This window comes from Podarcis melisellensis (genome assembly GCF_964234715.1).
Source record: "Podarcis melisellensis genome assembly, chromosome: 6".
NCBI lineage: Eukaryota > Metazoa > Chordata > Lepidosauria > Squamata > Lacertidae > Podarcis > Podarcis melisellensis.
The window spans coordinates 2,108,082-2,125,596 of NC_138538.1; the positions used below are offsets into that span (position 1 = coordinate 2,108,082).

The 17,515-nt window shown below is 47.1% G+C and overlaps 1 protein-coding gene across 1 annotated transcript; it reads right to left on the bottom strand.

Moving 5' to 3' along the window:
- Window positions 1-1,773: 1,773 nt before the first annotated feature.
- On the bottom strand, window positions 1,774-17,252 carry LOC309372948 (BPI fold-containing family B member 1-like). Its single transcript, XM_081917047.1, has 16 exons — window positions 17,194-17,252; window positions 16,801-16,927; window positions 15,785-15,941; window positions 15,302-15,409; window positions 13,872-14,027; window positions 13,120-13,210; window positions 12,853-12,904; window positions 11,665-11,756; window positions 10,119-10,295; window positions 8,882-8,926; window positions 8,250-8,378; window positions 7,569-7,636; window positions 6,303-6,348; window positions 4,943-5,006; window positions 3,783-3,859; window positions 1,774-2,367 (listed from the first exon to the last, which is right to left on the bottom strand). The coding sequence occupies exons 2-16, from the start codon at window positions 16,910-16,912 to the stop codon at window positions 2,329-2,331; spliced, it is 1,413 nt and encodes a 470-aa protein (XP_081773173.1). The 5' UTR covers window positions 16,913-16,927; window positions 17,194-17,252; the 3' UTR covers window positions 1,774-2,328.
- Between the last annotated feature and the right edge of the window lie 263 nt (window positions 17,253-17,515).

The following is a 17,515-nucleotide window of genomic DNA, read 5'->3' on the forward strand; positions in this document are numbered from 1 at the left end:
ATTTCTGTTTATTACAGTGGAGACACACTTCAGGTCTACTGGGCCGAGGCCACTTAGGGCTTTAAAGGTCAGCACCAACACTTTGAATTGTGCTCGGAAGCAATGTTCCTAAATTCAACAGAAAGGGGGCACTCTTTGATTTCTTTTGCGAAGGACTATTTATATGCAGATAACAGCAAGGTCAATCGTGTTTGTGTTAGGAACTGGAAGCATTTAAGTGGCAGCTACATTGTGATTCTATTCTGAGATTTTATTTATTTTTATTTTTACAAATGGAGCTGGAAAGTGTCTTTGATAAGAAGCTGATTAAGACCGATTGCTGAAATCAAAGACAGTTCAGGGAGACAAAGGGAGAAGTGTTTTTGGCCTCCATTGCCCAATCTCCCTGCTTTATTATCAAAGCACATCGCTGTGTGTTTCTCAGATTTGTCTGTGCTGTTTTATGTTGAATTATGTGGGGGACGGGAAGCACATAAACAGAGCATATATACACACAAAGTTGCATGTTGTATGCGTGACATTCCACAATGCACTCACAAATTTCCATGGAGAAGGTGGAAGGGCTTGTGTTTCTTTTGCAACTGCTAAAGTGTGGTCTTGTATGCATACTGCAAGGAACACTCACAAAGGAGGCTGCTAAAATGTTTCAGACCAGTTCCTTTCTGAAATCAATCAGCTCTAGTCAATGTGAGCATCACACTCATATAATATTCTAATTGTTCATAAAGGTAAAGGTAAAGGGATCCCTGACCATTAGGTCCAGTCGTGACCGACTCTGGGGTTGCGGCGCTCATCTCGCTTTCCTGGCCGAGGGAGCCGGCGTACAGCTTCCGTGTCATGTGGCCAGCAGGACTAAGACGCTTTCTGACAAACCAGAGCAGCGCATGGAAACGCCGTTTACCTTCCCGCTGGAGCGGTACCTATTTATCTACTTGCACTTTGACGTGCTTTCAAACTGCTAGGTGGGCAGGAGCAGGGACCGAGCAACGGGAGCTCACCCCGTCACGGGGATTCGAACCCCTGACCTTCTGATCAGCAAGTCCTAGGCTTTGTGGTTTAACCCACAGTGCCACCCATGTCCCAATTGTTCATAGTGTAATAGAATAAGGGGTGTCTCTCTCTCTCTCTCTCTCTCTCTCTCTCTCTCTCTCTCTCTCTGTGTGTGTGTGTCTGTGTGTGTGTGTGGCGGGATACAATCACATCCATTTGTGACAAAGAAGCAAGTCTGCCAGCCCTGATTTTCAAAACCCAACAAATGATTATGATTTCCATTTATATCCCCCCTTCCAAAGGAGCCTATTTGAAGTTTTGCATTTTAAAGTCACTTAAGTCACAGGATAGTCCCAATACCCTGAAGAAAATGTGGTTTTCTCCTGCTGCCCTGGTGCAAAACACACTTATTTGGAAAGAAGCACTTGTGGAAGGCTGATCTCAGCCAACACCATCTCCAAGACCTCGGTCAGAGAGGTCTCCCCAAGGCCTTTCGCCTGAGAGCCGTTTAGCTGGAAGTGCTGGAGACCCAACCTCTTGGGACCTTCTACATTCAAAGCACCTGTCCTTCCAGCCAGCTAAGCCCACTCACACTTGAAGCAAAGGCACTGTATCCAAATCCCCTCTTCTGCATCGCCCCACATGTTTTGTAGGTTCTGGGGCTAAGCCATTATCAAGAGAAGACCCTGCTGCTTCAAAATCTGAGCTCAGGAGTCTTGCCTTTGGCGCAAGAGGCGAGAAGATTTTTGCCCTAGATGTTTGAAAAGAGCAGACTCTGAGACCTTCTTGGTGTTGTGAAGAGAAATGTTTTATTATCAAGGCAAGATAAGCAAGCAGAACAATTCACAGAGGGAACCCTGCAAAAGGACTCTGGGCCAAACACTCCACTGCTTTCAAACAACAGACATTCAAGGCAAGGTTTTCCAAGAGCGGGATTTGACGCCAGCCTTACGGGATTTCCCGTGGTCTCAAGACTCAGGTGCCCTCACTTTTAGCTTTGACATTTGTGCCGTTCCCAAATGGCAGGAGGCAAATCTAGCTCCGGAAATCGCGTTGCAAAGGTTCCATTGCTGCTTTTGAGCCCCTGAAGCAGAGAGCCAAGGGATGTCACAGGCTCCAGAGGTCCAAAGCTCTGCCTGTCAGGGGTGCTTCAGTTGTGACCCGTGCATTGCAGGGGGTGGACTAGATGACCCTTGGGGTCTCTTCCCATTCTACAATCCTACGAAAGCAGAGGCATAAAGGGGGAAGGGAAGGGAAGCAGCAGCAGCAGCAGCAGCATTATCCATCTTGTTCCAGGATCTCTCCCTCTGATTCAGGTCAGGATCTTGATCCCCACATTCAGGAAGCCAAGGGGGGAGCGAAGAGCAGAAGAGCGTTCTGTGAAAAGGAAGACAGTCGCCTTAATGCTGGCCATAATTTCAAGTAACCAAACCCCTGTGTTGCAAACAATAGTCAGGAATATCCAAGGCAACACGACGACCAAATACAATGATACGGTATCAATAGACACTCTTTATATAATATGAAATATACGAAATCACATAAACAGAAAACTTGTGAATCTCTGAAAGTCACCAAATATACACTCTTAATGGATTCTCTTGAAAACATAAAGCAAATAATCATAACTCTTATAAGACTATGCAAGTCTCTGAAAGAAGCAATGTATCAGTGGGTATATCCGGAATCACTGTTCACAACGTCTGTTTGCAAACTACTTCGGAGGCATTGGACAGCATAAACAAAGCTTTACAGCCTGTTTTCACCAAATAAGAATATGATACATTGCATTAAGAGTGCATATTTTGTGTAGTGATGTACGGAAGTGAGAGCTGGACCATAAAGAAGGCTTATTGCCGAAGAATGGATGCTTTTGAATTCTGGTGCTGGAGGAGACTCTGGAGAGTCCCATGGACTGCAAGAAGATCAAACTTCTCTATTCTGAGGGAAATCAGCCCTGAGTGCTCACTGGAAGGACAGATCCTGAAGCTGAGGCTCCAATACTTTGGCCACCTCATGAGAAGAGAAGACTCCCTGGAAAAGACCCTGGTGTTGGGAAAGATGGAGGGCACAAGGAGAAGGGGACGACAGAGGACGAGATGGTGGGACAGTGTTCTCGAAGCTCCAAACATGAGTCTGACCAAACTGCAGGAGGCAGTGGAAGACAGGAGGGCCTGGCGTGCTCAGGTCCAGGGGGTCACGAAGAGTCAGACACGACTAAACAATTTTGTGACTTTCAGAGATTCACAAGTTTTCTGTTTATGTTTATTTCATATATTTCATATTATATAAAGAGCGTATATCGATAGCGTATCATTGAATTTGGTCATCGTGTTGCCTTGGATATTACTGGCCATAATTTCAAGCCTGTTTTCTTCTTGGCTATGGCGTGTGGGCTCCCAAGAGCTGCTCACAGCCGTTTTGCTCCACAAGGCTCTGGAGATTTAAATGCATAGCTGTCAACTTTTCTTGTGAGGAATCCTATTCAGAATAAGGAAATTTCCCTTTAAAAAAGGGAAATGTTGACAGCTATGTTTAAATGACTAGCAGACTTTGAGAAGCTGGCATCACTCGATTCATCATTTTTATTTTTTGGAATTAGTAGAACCATTGGATTTTGAATATAGTGTGTGTCAATGGATAATCGTTGCCGTTTCAAATTTTCTTCTGGCATTATCTTCCTTAGTGGGTTGTGCAAACCGCTGTTCTGAATAATGCTTTTTACAGGGCAGGGGTCCTTATGGAAAAGCTTATGGAAAAGCTTAGGGACCACTGGATTAGAGCATCCTTACCTGGCCAGGGGCAGCGTTGAGATGGTCGATGCCCAGCTGTTGCACCAGAGGCAACGGGAAGCCTTCTGCCAGCAAATCTGAAAGAAAAATCTCATGAGTGCTGGGGACACGAAAGAGAACAGATGCAATCGCCCTTCTCACACATGGCATTGGACACAGGGTGAGCTTTCTGTCTGTCTGTCTGTCTGTCAGTTTTGGTACTATCAAGCAATGTTCAAATTTCACAAAATAAATAAACCTTTGCTAGCAGGGCCACAGTTCAGCCAAATGATGTGACTGAACAGCCAGGGGCACGGTGATAATTATTATTTTTAATCAGAATGATTTAACAGGCAACCTGATCAAAAAGTCAACGCCCCAAGGAAAGAGAGAGGAGGAGGAAGATTGGGGGAAGGGGCAAATCAATCCATTTCTCCTCTGTGCCATTTTTATATTAATTATATTAATTAGTTATATATATATTTATATTCATGTGTGTTCCTTCATAAGACTATTATGTCCGTGCATTAATCTGCAAAAAAAAAAATTTTTAAGTCTGCAAAAATATTTTCTGGCAATGTATGTATTTCTGGATGCATTTCAAGCACATTTTGAGCCAGGAATTGCAGCGCAACATTCAGTAAGTGCCGAATCTGGAGACTAACTAAGGGCTTCTCCTCACTTCTGCTAGTCCCTTGCCTAGAAAGCAGGGGGCCAAGCACTTTTCTGAGCGGTGTTGCCTTCGCCTATCCACTTTCCTGGCAAAACCCACTCTCTAGCACTGAATCGGAACAAACATCAATGCACAGAAAAACTGACTGATGTTTGCTCTAATTTGGCAGTAAAGAGCGGGTTCCAACCTGCACTTGAGTCCAGAAGTGTTGGATCAGGCAAGTTCATACAATGCAATTCCGAAAGCCCTTCTAGAAAACAGCTGCATTTCCCTGCCCTGTTCTGGAGACTTTTCACCTGACAGCATTGGACTGATGACACAGCTGTCTTTGCGCATAGGAATCAAAGTGACTTCATGTTTTCCATGGCTGTGGACATCATGCAGCAGTCCAGTGAATGACCCCCCCGGGTGGCCGGGCCCCAGCAGCAAGGCAGGGAAGATGATCACTGGACCCTGTGCAGTATATATTGCCTCCCACCCCTCCCAACCTGCCACCGCTCATCCTTACGGTTCTGATGTGGTAAAAGGAAGGCAGACACCAGGTGTGAAATTGCGTCCGTCAGGTGCTGCACCTGAAACACAAATGAAGGAAGGAATGTGTTATGTACTGAGTTGAATAGGATCCAAATTGCAGCAGTCTGATTGGTCCTAGAACAATAAGATTCAGAATGCAGCACTCTGATTGGTCCTAGAACAATAGGATCCAGAATGCAGCAGTCTGATTGGTCCTAGAACAATAAGGTCCAGAATGCAGCAGTCTGATTGGTCCACAGGAGCCACCCAATCCAGCTCCAGGTGGAAGTGAATCCGCAACCAATTGGCCTACAGCAGAATTCCAGAATTATCCAATCACGTGGGGCCCATTGTGTAAATATTGTATATAAAGCAGACATTTTGGGGGAACTTCCATTCCTCCTCACTACTATGAGCTGAATAAAGAGCATGAAATCCACACTCGACTCAGAGTATATTTCATCCAGCATAGCTGTCAACGTTTCCCTCAGTTAATTGGAAAGCAAGTTTTCATCTCCATCACAACTTTGCTGCTGCGTTGCTGAATCACATTTGTGTTTCTAGTGACGCTCAATTTAAATGTCAAAAAGCATTTCCAAACATTTGCATGGGTGGATAGAACAGTTTTAATGTATGTTTATTATTACTCACTGCTGGGAAGCAGTTCTTAAGTTGTGCAAAACAAACAAACCATGTTATTTTAAACGCAGCCCCTCCAACCTGCAAAGGGCGCCAACCTAGCAGTTCGAAAGCACACCAGTGCAAGCAGATAAATAGGTACTGCTCCGGCAGGAAGGTAAACAGTGTTTCCGTGCGCTGCTCTGGTTCACCAGAAGCGACTTAATCATGCTGGCCACATGACCCGGAAGCTGTACGCCACCTCCCTTGGCCTGCAAAGCGAGATGAGCACTGCAACCCCAGAGTCGGCCATGACTGGACCTAATGGTCAGGGGTCCCTTTACCTTTTTAATGTGCATTAAAAAAATGTGACACTAGATGGCAATGGTGAGCCATGGCAAATTCAATGTATTTTTCAAAACATTTTTTTTAAAAAAGCATTTTCACAGCATTTTTTATATGTGTCTATTCCACCCTGTAATGCGTTACTGAATAAAGTCTGGCTAACCAGGAATCTGGTTTGAGCCTCTGCCCTTGAACCCCCAAAGGGAATTTTCTTTTCCCTTGCACAGAACGGGACGGCTCTCCTCTAAAGCTGAGCAAAAGTGAACCCCCAACATCCCCCCGGCCTATTTGCAGGAGGCACAATTGGAATGGGAAGCTGGAGGTTTATTAAACATGTGGCTGAGGTAAGATTTGAATGGGGAACTTTCTTGGTTTAGCCATATGCTACTTACATCAAAGTTTCCAACTGAAGAGTTGATCAAGGAGAGATTGTCAATCCTGAAAAGAAACAATAAAACAGGAGATATTTTTTTTAAAAAAAAAACGTGTTTTGGCTAAAAGTTTCTCTTTGCTAAGGAACGGCTCTGTTGCATCTGAGCAACAACCTGAAACGTTATATTTAAACCAGCTAGTCCAACTCTACAATTCTATGATCTGATGAAATTCCGGTTAGGATATTGATGTTCCGTTCCACCTCAAAACAGATGTGTGGATTGTTGTATGCCACATGCCTGTTTACACTCCAGCACAGCTTGCTGGGAACTTCCATCTTGTGTATAGCTTTTTCTTATGCCCTTTTGCTTGGACACGAAGGGGAGAAGACATGTTTTCCCTTTTGTCCTGATGCTGAATGCCTGTAAATACGCTTTACACAGCCTCTCTCTGCCCTTCTGTTGCAAAGAGTTGTTTTCTCTGCTGGCTTGTGTGCTCAGCCTCTGAAGGTTTCTGAGGCTCGAGTCACAGTTTACATGTTGATCCAAGGACCGGATATCGCCCGGCTGCCGGCTGGTGGGCTGGAGACAGCTGGAGGCCTGCCAATTGCCCCCGTTCCCTTGGACGCATCCCAACAATTCTTTCTGGCGGCTCCTGCAGGAGTCAGAGTGGATTTCCGCCCCCCAAGTCCCATTCCCCTTCTAGCCTCTCATGTTGCTTTGGAGCAGTGGTTCCCAATTAGGGGTCCGCGGCCCCATCCCTTGCCTCCCCCCAACTATTCCCCCCCCCATTTTGGCATGGTAATATCACAAATTGTATGGTCTGTTTTAGCGCTGTGCGGTTTTTCAATACATTGGCCAAAATCACTTTTGAAATCACATAATGCAATACAGTCATACCTTGTGTTGCGTTTGCTTCTGGTTGAGCATTTTCAGGTTACTTCTGGGTTTCGCTATTCGCGCATGCACAGACGCGCAAAATGACGTCACGCACATGCGCAGAAGCGGTGAATTGCGACCCATGCATGTGCAGACGCAGGTTGCGTTCAGCTCATGTTGTGAACGAGGCTCCAGAACGGATCCAGTTCGCAACCAGAGGTACCATTGTAACGATTTTGACCCGGCAATACACAGCAATATATCGCTCTTTGCGTGAGGGAGAGCAGGGCAGCTGATTTCAAGGCACCCCCAATATCGCACGGTAATGCGACTGATCTGAGCTGCCTCCCCCAGCGCAGGCTCTTTTTACGTTCCTGTGATGCCAAATAAATTGGGGGTTTTCTTTACCCTTCAAGGTGAAGAGTGAGTCTCAGGCTCCCTCCGGCCACAGAAACGGCCCCAAGCGAAGTCACCGTCTGTGATTGAAAAGAAGATTGCTATTAACTTGAAATGCTGTTGCATTCTGAACTGAATCTTGGGGAAAAGGGGAATTCCTGGAATGCTCTGCTTCGGGGTTTCATGGGAGCATCTCTGTGGCCTCTGGGAGAAACAGGATGCTGAGCTATACAGTCCCTTTGGTCTGATCCAGGTGGGCTTTTCGCAAAGCCACTTCCGCCCTATGGAGGAGGTAGGGTTGCAGGCATTTCCCCCCTCCCCCTATTATGTTTTTACTGTGATTTTATTGGTGTTAGCTGCCCTGAGCCCGGCTCTGGCCAGGGAGGGCAGGGTATAAATAAAATTTATCATCATCATCATCATCATTATATTTTGGTGTCCCAGCTACTGTAGTGGTTAAGAGCGGTAGTCTCGTAATCTGGGGAACCGGGTTCGATTCCCCGCTCCTCCACATGCAGCTGCTGGGTGACCTTGGGCCAGTCACACTTCTCTGAAGTCTCTCAGCCCCACTCACCTCACAGAGTGTTTGTTGTGGGGGAGGAAGGGAAAGGAGAATGTTAGCCGCTTTGAGACTCCTTAAAGGGAGTGAAAGGCGGGATATCAAATCCAAACTCTTCTTCTTCTACTACTTACAGCACGAACAGTGAAGAGATGCCGGCTGCTGAACACCTTGACGTCAATATTCTGCTTCACCTCGATCCTTCCTACGGTCAGGGTGAGGACAGGAGCCCCGTAGGAGACCTGCAAGGCCCGTATCGCACCCTGCAAGGATCCAAGACATGAAGAGGAGACCCCTGAGCACAATTAGGCTTTGAAGAGACTCTCACGTAGCACTTTGCTCCATTGATATTACGACTATGCATCAAGCCTTGCAGAGTATTTTATTGATTGATTGATTGATTGATTGATTGATTTCATAACATTTTTATACCACTTGGTTGCAAAGAATATCCTCAAAGCAGTTTGCGGAAAACAACAATGCAGTAAAAGGACCTGTGAAATGATTAAAAGCAACTATTTATAACATGCAAATAATAATTAAGATTGCAAATAATTAAGATGCAAATAAACTACATACAGATGAAAATCCTTGCCGCTTTCCATCTGGATAGGCATTGCAAAAAAACCAAAAACACCTGATTGGTGTCAATAGGCGGGGAGTTCCAAAGGTCCTGCCACAGTAGAAGTAATAATATGCATATACATGCATGCATACATATTTGGCAGAGGGAGGCTAGAAATGATGGATCTTTAAAAATACTGACCTTAAAACCAGACAGAGCTGCCATCTGTTGACTGAATGCAGTAATCTTTGAAGAAACGGAAAGAAAGAGAAAGAGTTTATATTCTCAGTTTTTCTCCCTCAAAGCAAAGGTTAACCCAGACTCCTTCGCTCTCTCTCTACTGTTTTTCACTTGTGGGGGGGGCATACTGTCCCCTTATCTTTCCACAGAGGGGAGTGTGAGAAACAGCTTCGCTGCTGCAAAGGGCTTGAAGCAGCAAAAGAGGAACTCTGAACGTCATCATTAATTAGAACAAGGGGACTCATTTTTATTTTGGGGGATGGGAAGAGCTTCCTCCAGCCAATCAGAAGCCGTGATTTGGTTTTCAAACTTTTTAAAAATTGTTTTTTATTTTTTACCAACCACCAAAACACAAACAGTGAAACCCCCCAGGCGGCTGATACACTGGGTATACATATTCAATAATATACATATTCAATAATATTCAATAATAACATATTCAAATCAACCATATGTACACTTATATATATCTTAACACTTCTCCCTCCACAAGGTTTATTTAACTTTTAGCATTTTAATTGCCCCAAATTGTTCAGACCTACCCAAATTATTCAATATCTTCTCAAACCAATCCTCCTCTTTCTCACTGACCTTAAGCCCTTTCATTCTATGTATCTTCACAGTTAGGGTATTCTAAAATTATAATATTATTCAGTTTTTTCCTCCATTGGTTCACCCCTAGCTCTTTTGCATTTTTCCAATTTGTTATGTACTGAGTTGAATAGGATCCAAAAGGCAGCAGTCTTATTGGTCCTAGCACAATAAGATTCAGAATGCAGCAGTCTGATTGGTCCTAGAAAAATAAGGTCCAGAATGCAGCAGTCTGATTGGTCCACAGGAGCCACCCAATCCAGCTCCAGGTGGAAGTGAATCCGCAACCTGATTGGCCTACAGGTGAATCCTGGAATTAGCCAATCACGTGGGGCCCATTGTGTAAATAATGTATATAAAGCAGACATTCTGGGGGAACTTCCATTCCTCCTCACCACTATGAGCTGAATAAAGAGCATGAAATCCACTCTCGACTCCGAGTATATTTCACAATTACTCGCTATAACCTGTCTGGCTTTCTCAGCCAGACAGGTTTTCAAACGTTTTGGAAGTCGAACAGACTTCCGGAACGGATTCCATTGACTTCCAAGGTACGACTGTAATGCATTAAAAACGTTGAAATGCTAAAATGAACTCCGCACAATACCTCCTGTGGACTGTGGATGTTTATAGCCCTTGGAGTCAAGAAAGCTCTGAGCATCGCGCTCAGCAGGTGGTCGCTGAGGAGCATGTTCATGGGAGCGTCGCCCAGGGGCGCATGTGGAAGGGGGGCGGTGCCAGAGGGGACGATGTAGTTCTGCCCTCCAGGCAGGCGGACGGTGCCCTAGAAAGGAAAGACAAGCCAGAAGAGCAAACCGGACCTATCTGAGCCCAGCCTAATTTGGGTCTAACCCTGACACATGAATTGCAAGTTCATTCTCCAAATTTGGGCATTCTTTACATGGTTATAAGTTGCCAGCAGGTGTGGAGGGGACCCCAACTTTTGCAGCAATGCAAGCTTTCCAGGAATGCTACTGAATAGCAGGTGTTGGAAACCTCAGGACAGGGAGAGCGCTACTCTTACGCACAGATCCTGCTAGAGGATTCCCTTTGAGGCATCTGGTTGGCCACTGTGAGAACAGAATCCTGGGCCTGATCCTGCAGCCAGCCCTTCTTAGGTTCTTAGTGCAACAGCCAGACTCTCCCCACTTGTGATTCCCACACTTCCTCCAACAGAGGAGGCAGGGCAGAGAGGTTTATTCTATGCATTCATTTCATTAAAAAATAAAAAATAATTTTTTCATTAAAAAATTACGCACTGTTTAACTGCAGAAAAAGTGAAACAATAAGAAAATGAACAATGATAATTTAAGGTCTTTGGACAGTTAAATCAACAGTAGACTTAAGCTTGCCTATCTGGGCAGGTTTGTCTAACTAAACGAGAATGTTTTTAGGTAAAGGTAAAGGGACCCCTGACCATTAGGTCCAGTCGTGGCCGACTCTGGGGCTGCGGCGCTCATCTGGCTTTATTGGCCGGCGTACAGCTTCCGGGTCGTGTGGCCAGCATATGACTAAGCCGCTTCTGGAGAACCAGAGCAGCGCATGGAAACGCCGTTTACCTTCCCACCAGAGTGGTACCTATTTATCTACTTGCACTTTGACGTGCTTTCGAACTGCTAGGTTGGCAGGAGCAGGGACCGAGCCACAGGAGCTCACCCCATCATGGGGATTCGAACCCCCGAACTTCTGATCATCAAACCCTAGGCTCTGTGGTTTAACCCGCAGTGCCACCCTTGTCCCCAAGAATGTTTTTAGCAGGCACCCAAAAAAGTACATTGAAAGTGCCTGTCTGGTGTCAATAGGCAAGGAGTTCCAAAGTGTAGGTGCGGCTACACTAGAAGATCAAGTTCTTACCCATGTGGAAAGGGTCTTAGGCAGCACCTCTAATAGCGCCAGTTCTGCCAATCAAAGTGGTTGAGTGACAGCTACAACTTGTTAGATTGAGGCCACGTGTTATCCTGCGTTGAACATGGGCCAAGGAGACCAGGGCTCAAATCCCCATGTTGCATGACATTTTTTTAATGAGTCAAAAGATATAGATTAGCAAAGCAACGTGGAGGAAAACATAAAGGTCCCGAGGGCCACATCCTGCACCCCTCCTGGCGAGACCCTCCTGCCCTCCCCGCCCCCTGCAGTAACCAGCCCTGATTTACTTCGTAGCCAATTTGCATGACTCCGTTGCGGAGAGAGGTGGACGAGGGTCGCAGCTGGATCATGTCTCCATGCACATAGGAGGACGTGGAGCCTGGGGGAGAAGGGCAGAGGGAGAAATCGTCAACCCAGGGGATACAATGCAGGCAAGGCTGGTGGAAGTGAACCAATTTCGCAGTGTGTGGAAGGAGTCCAGAGTTTCTTGTTGCTCCCTGCTCTATTGTTCAATAATAATAATAATAATAATAATAATAATAATAATAATAATAAATTTGTACCCTGCCCATCTGGCTGAGTTTCCCCAGCCACTATGGGCGGCTCCCAATCAAGTGTTCAAAACAATACAGCATTAAATACAGTGGTACCTTGGGTTACAGACGCTTCAGGTTACAGACTCTGCTAACCCAGAAATAGTACCTCGGGTTAAGAACTTTGCTTCAGGATGAGAACAGAAATTGTGCTCTGGCGGCGCGACAGCAGCGGGAGGCCCCATTAGCTAAAGTGGTGCTTCAGGTTAAGAACAGTTTCAGGTTAAGAACGGACCTCCGGAACAAATTAAGTACTTAACCCGAAGTACCACTGTATTAAAAGCTTCCCTAAACAGAACTGCCTTCAGATGTCTTTTAAAAATAAGATAGCTGCTTAATTCCTTGACATCTGATGGGAGGGCGTTCCACACGGTGGGTGCCACTACCAAGAAGGCCCTCTGCCTGGTTCCCTGTAGCTTTACTTCTCGCAATGAGGGACCCGCCAGAAGGCCCTTGGTGCTGGATCTCAGCATCCGAGCAGAATGATGGTGGTGGAGACCAAGTTACAGGGAAGCAGGCAGAGGTCCTTCTCAGTGGTGGCACCCGCCCTGTGGAACGCCCTCTGACCAGATTTCAAAGAGAAGAACAACTACCAGACTTTTAGAAGACATCTGAAGGCAGCTCTGTTTAGGGAAGCTGTTAATGTTTAATAGACTATTGTATTTTAATATTTTGTTGGAAGCTGCACAGAGTGGCCGGGGAAACCCAGCCAGATGGGCGGAGTATAAATAATAGATTATTATTATTATTATTATTATTATTATTATTATTATTAGTCTGTGGCCTCTGTCTTTCGCAACACTTTCCCACAGAAGTGCTTGGGGATAAGGAAAAGGGAGACAGAGGAGATAAATGCAGAGGAACTCTGGGGAAGATTCTCACCTTGCAGCAAATTCAGCACATCTTCTAGCAGCATGTTGACAAGTGGGCAGAGCTGTCAAAAAAAGAAAAGGGGGGGGGAGAGAGGAGAAAACCACTCAGGTGATTGACAAGGGAGAGCAGCCTTTCTCAGGGACTCACAATGGAGTGTGTCTGCATGTGCGATACTCTCATGCACAGTTCAGTAGCATCTCAGCAAGCCAGACCCCAGGAGGACCACTGGCCTTTGTGCCCCGCAAGCGGACCAGAAGGAAGCCGCACACGACTCACCTCTTTCTGTAGTAGGTGGGGAACCGTCTTCTCCAGAATGTCGGTCACTGCTCGCAGGAGGTTATTGACGGTGTGGAGAAGAGGTGCTTTGCTGGAACGAAGGGAGAACATGTCAGGGCAGGGACATGTGCGCTGCTCTGACCCCTCTGCAAACATCTGCAGCTGGGAGGCTGTGTGGTCGGGATTCTGCACTGCCCAAGGAGCCTGTGTGTGAGTTCAGCAGGGACCCCCCCCCATTGTCATATTTGCCCTGTAATAGGTGTGGGGCAGCGGGGACAGAACAGTTCCGGCTCTACTGTTAGACAAAGAGGAGTGACTATCTAAGGCAGGGGTCAGCAAACTTTTTCAGCAGGGGGCCGGTCCACTGTCCCGCAGACCTTGTGGGGGCCGGGCTATGTTTTTTGGGAAAAATATGAACGAATTCCTATGCCCCCCAAATAACCCAGAGATGCATTTTTTGACACATTCTACTCATGTAAAAACACACTGATTCCTGGACCATATGTGGGCCAGATTTAGAAGGCGATTGGGCCAGATCCGGACCCCGGGCCTTAGTTTGCCTACCCATGATCTAAGGCAACTGATGCAGAAAGGAACAGAGGAGTCCTTGATTCCTGCGTTGCAGGGGGCTGAACGAGAGGGCCCTTCCAGCTCGACATTTCTGTGATCTTGAAGGCCACAGCCTTTCCTCCCAGTCTCCTTCTTGATCCAAAAGGATTGTCATCTATCCAGTTCTATGACTCCATACTCACTTGTTGAGGAGGGTGATTCTAAGGTGGCCAGGGTTATTGTGGCAATTTCCAACAACCAGTTTCACATGGCCGCTCACTGGGTCTGTCAGGATTCGAACTGCAATCTGGATGTCCAGGTACAGCTTCACGTGAAGGAGCCTGCCTAGATTGAGTGGCCTAAAAACGGGGAAAGGAAAGGGGTGTTAAGACATACTTTAGGTAAGACACCACCTCTGAGGGCCATCTGTCAGGAATGCTTTCGTTGCAATTCCTGCTTTGTGGGGGTTGGACTAGATGACCCTTGGAGTCCCTCCCAACTCTACGAAGATTCTCTAAAATCTAGACATTTGACAAAGCACACCGTTTCCCTTGCAGCACAACTTGGAGACCTTCTCCTGGTACAACTGTGTCCTCCAGAGCAAGCTTGGCTTGCTTCTTTTGCCTTGTGACCCAAAGGGTAGCTCCATGGTGGAACACCTGCTCCGCATGCAGAAGGCTCAATCCAGGCAGGCCTGGGAGACAGCCGCTGTCTGTAACCTGGAGAACTATTGCTGCTGCCAGTCAGTGTAGACAATACTAAGATAGATGGGTCAATGGTACACGGCAGCTCCTTAGGTTCCTCTTCATCCTTGGGGGTGGGGGCTTTACTAGGTTTTAGGGATGGAATTGGTGATGTATGGAAGTGAGAAGTGAGAGCTGGACCATAAAGAAGGCTGATTGCCGAAGAATGGATGCTTTTGAATTCTGGTGCTGGAGGAGACTCTGGAGAGTCCCATGGACTGCAAGAAGATCAAACCTCTCCATTCTGAAGGAAATCAGCCCTGAGGGCTCACTGGAAGGACAGATCCTGAAGCTGAGGCTCCAAGACTTTGGCCACCTCAGGAGAAGAGAAGACTCCCTGGAAAAGACCCTGATGTTGGGAAAGATGGAGGGCGCAAGGAGAAGGGGACGACAGAGGACGAGATGGTGGGACAGTGTTCTCGAAGCTACCAGCATGAGTTTGACCAAACTGCAGGAGGCAGTGGAAGACAGGAGTGCCTGGCGTGCTCTGGTCCATGGGGTCACGAAGAGGCGGGCACCACTAAACGACTAAACAACAACAACATCCCAGACTCCTTCACTCTGCCTCTACTGTTTTTCACTTGTGGTGGGGAAAACATTGGGTGGGGGGCATACTGCCCCCCCTTATCTTTCCACATAGGGGTGTGAGAGAGACAGCAGAAGACAGTGGAAGATAGGAGTGCCTGGCATGCTCTGATCCATGGGTTCACGAAGAGGCGGACACGACTAAACGACTAAACAACAACAACAACAAGGGACGGAATCCACAAACCTTTCTGTGTTGGAATGCAGTGATCTTACAGCGTTCTTTGAAACCCAGGCTCCCCTATCAGCCTACCTGTGTCCCCTTCCACCCAGCCACCCTTAAAGAACCGTGGGGAAGCACTCACAGATTTATTTCAATCTCCACATCTGCTGGGACGGTCACAATAATGTGCTTTGCTACCTCATCCAACCGGATGTCGAGTCGGAGAAGCTCTATGTTTCTGATCTTCACCCTGCTCAGAATAGGAAGGGCACAACATTTAGAACGCATTTTATGGAGCACAGAAATAAATGATAATAAACAGCGTAATAACAGACGGCATAATAATAAAATCATAACAACGGTCCCCTGTGTCCCCAGCTTTAACAGACCATAGATTATTTAATGGTTGAAGCCCTGGGTAAAGAATTATGCTTTTGCCTGGTGCCTCAAGGGTGGTGCCAGGCAAGTTTCTCTGGGCAGAGCATCCCACAAACGGGGAGGCACCACAGAAAAGGCCTGTTCTCCTGTTGCCAATCTCTGGACCTTGCAGAGAAGGCACGGCATTTTAAGTTGTCTCTTTTCGGTAGTGCACTCCAGATTCCGGCTGTCACATCCCACAGCTCACCCCAAGATGTTGCCCAGAAGCCCGTCCACCAGGCCTCCGAGGACGGGGAGGTTTCCCAGGCCCAGCAATCCGCCGGAACCGCCTTGCAAGATGCTCTGGAGGGGCAAATTCTGGAGACGGCCGACCAGAGCCTGGCTGTCCAACCGGTGGGAAATCACTGCAAGCCAATGTGAAAAGGGCAAGTTAGAGATTGATGGGTCAGAGGGACTATTCTGCTTGTGGGCTTGAGAACCCAGAGCGGCAGTTCCCAAACTTTTTAGGGAGGGGAACGCCGCCCTCTTGTCTAGACCAAGCAGTTTAAAAAGGAGAGGGAAGGGACATTTTAACCATCGTTGCTCAAATGAAAATTATGTCTACAGCCAAGAGTCAGGTATACAACACAAAAGAAGGAAGTCCTTTTCCTAATAATGGTAAAAAGGTAAAGGGACCATTAGGTCCAGTCGTGGCCGACTATGGGGTTTCGGCGTTCATCTCGCTTTATTGGCTGAGGGAGCCGGCGTACAGCTTCCGGGTCATGTGGCCAGCATGACTAAGCCGCTTCTGGCAAACCAGAGCAGCGCACGGAAATGCCGTTTACCTTCCCGCCGGAGTGGTACCTATTGATCTACTTGCACTTTGTGCTTTCGAACTGCTAGGTAAGCAGGAGCAGGGACTGAGCAACGGAAGCTCACCCCGTCGCGGGGATTCAAACCGCCAACCTTCTGATCAGCAAGTCCTAGGCTCTGTGGTGTAACCCACAGTGCCACCCTCGTCCCTCCTTTTCCTAATAAATGCAGCCAATTCCTGAATATGAATGGAGGCAGTGGCTCAGGACCTTCTTAGTTCCTGCTTGGAAGCTGAGGGTTAAGGGGCGCAGACTTGTATCGGCTGAGGCTTGTGCATGAGGAGAGAAAACGGGCGTTGGATTGCAATGTGCAGAGCATCCATGTGCCGTCTGGATCAATGCAGCAAAGGGAAGCAGTGCCAGGCAAGGTCAGGGAAGACCCTAGAGTCCCTTGCGCAAACCCTTGACTTACAGCGCTGAAGCATTTCTGGTCCAAGATTGACCACGGCCTGAGGGCTGGCATATCCTTGGGTGTTCTGGGCCAGGAGGCCGCAGAAGATGACGAGGGCCAAAACCGGAAACATCTTCTGTCCTTGGACCTGTTGAAAAGGATGGCGTCAGTGTGATAAGAAACAGAAGAGAGATGGAGGAGGAGAGGCAGGCTTGCTTTCTGCTGTTCCAGAGCGGGTCAGACTAGATGACCCCCTGGTGACCCGTATCTTTGTATTATCTGGAATCCCCCCCCCTTCCAATGCCATATCAAAGTAACACAATTAAGCAAGTGGAATTCTTCCACTTTGCACGACTGAGGAATATTTTCCCGAGTGACAATCTGCCACTTTTTGTGCACGCGGACGTTTCTTACCTAGATTGCGTAGAAAGTCTTGTCTCCCTCACTTTCTCCTCCGTCTGTCTCATGAAAACCGGGTGGCATTTATATACCCCACCAAGGAGGAAAAGCGAGGGCCCGTGCAATGGATTCCGCTGTTACCAATCACCAAATATTTGTCTATCCTCCCAAATAAACAAATATTGATCATCCCGGCGAGCAGGTGTCAAGTTCAAATGCAAGTCCCGAACCAGGACTGTGCTTGGGGATTTCTGGCAAGACGAAGCTTCTGGTTATGGCTTAGCTGAAATCTCATAGAATCATAGATTGCAGAGTTGGAAAAGACCCTCCAGCCCCA

What these genes read in the sequence shown, in the direction of transcription:
- LOC309372948 (XM_081917047.1), bottom strand. Translation starts at nt 16,912, where the DNA reads ATGTTTCCGGTTTTGGCCCTCGTCATCTTCTGCGGCCTCCTGGCCCAG. An exon ending in ACATCCACAGTCCACAGGAG is followed by an intron (nt 8,927 to 10,118) that starts GTATTGTGCGGA and finishes GTTTCTTCAAAG; the next exon opens with ATTACTGCATTCAGTCAACA. An exon ending in ATCTCTTCACTGTTCGTGCT is followed by an intron (nt 7,637 to 8,249) that starts GTAAGTAGTAGA and finishes TTTCAATCACAG; the next exon opens with ACGGTGACTTCGCTTGGGGC.